The sequence below is a fragment of the Neopelma chrysocephalum genome, unplaced genomic scaffold (assembly GCF_003984885.1).
Source record: "Neopelma chrysocephalum unplaced genomic scaffold, ASM398488v2 Primary Assembly neopelma1_69, whole genome shotgun sequence".
NCBI classification, from domain to species: Eukaryota; Metazoa; Chordata; class Aves; order Passeriformes; family Pipridae; genus Neopelma; species Neopelma chrysocephalum.
The window spans coordinates 3599202-3600092 of NW_020897729.1; the positions used below are offsets into that span (position 1 = coordinate 3599202).

An 891-nucleotide genomic window follows, 5' to 3' on the forward strand; every position below is an offset into this window, starting at 1 on the left:
CATCATGGACCACACTGTCCTCCTCCCCCTCCTCATGGACCAGATCACCCCCATCCTCCTCACCATCATGGACCACATCCAGGACACCCTCCTCATCACTGTCATCACCATTACAGACATCACTGCAACAAGACAAGCATGTCAGGAAAGTATTTTCCATGCCACATGACAGGAACTATCTATCGCATTCCAGTTCTAAATCAGCAGGATTCTCTCACACCTCCCAGTGCAAACTTTCCTGAGCTATCCCAGTTCAACACTCACTCTTCCAGCACTGGTGAAGGACTAAAGGAGATGCCAGAAGATCCAGGTTTTCCATATCACCTTACACAATCAGAATCATGCCCAGGAAAACCCAAACTTGTTCTTCCAAAAATTTTGCCATTATTTCCGCAGAGCTCCATGGCAGAAAATTCTCCTATATGACCCCAGAGAAAGATGTTCCTGGCTTGAGAGTTGCAGGGCCAATGACAGTTCTTCAATGAATGAAAACAGCACACGGAGAAGGGGGGAAAGCATTCAACTTCTAGGGAGGAGAAGCACTGAAAATAATCATTAAGTATTCCAACCTGTGTCTTCATCCTGGCTATCTCAGGCTCCACTGTGACTGAAAGGCTCAAAATTCTGAGTCCCTTAGGTACTGTGAATGGGTAAAAATCTCGCCAGTAAACAATGTTCCTTCAGTTCTAACTAAAAGGAAAATTCCCTAATAGTGAAAACTACCACCTAAAATCTTTAATTTTGTCATAATTCATAATTACAATGTACTTCTCAGAGGAATCTGACCTAGAGGAAATTTGACTGCCTTCTACAAAAAGTGACCCATGGCACTACATTCATGCTTTATACAGATTCAAAGAAAATAAAAATATGCAAGAATTTTTTTCTTGA

General features: G+C 42.3%; 1 protein-coding gene across 5 annotated transcripts in view; it reads left to right on the forward strand.

Moving 5' to 3' along the window:
* The window catches only part of HRG (histidine rich glycoprotein), a 10269-nt gene extending 9378 nt beyond the window's left edge, over positions 1 to 891 (forward strand). For 4 of the 5 annotated variants that reach the window (XM_027685678.1, XM_027685675.1, XM_027685677.1 and 1 more), the window contains exon 8: positions 18 to 891. In XM_027685678.1, the coding sequence (XP_027541479.1) occupies positions 18 to 426 (409 nt within the window). In that variant the 3' untranslated portion in view covers positions 427 to 891. The remainder of the gene's footprint in view (positions 1 to 17) is intronic. The other variant, XM_027685676.1, reaches the window with a different exon arrangement.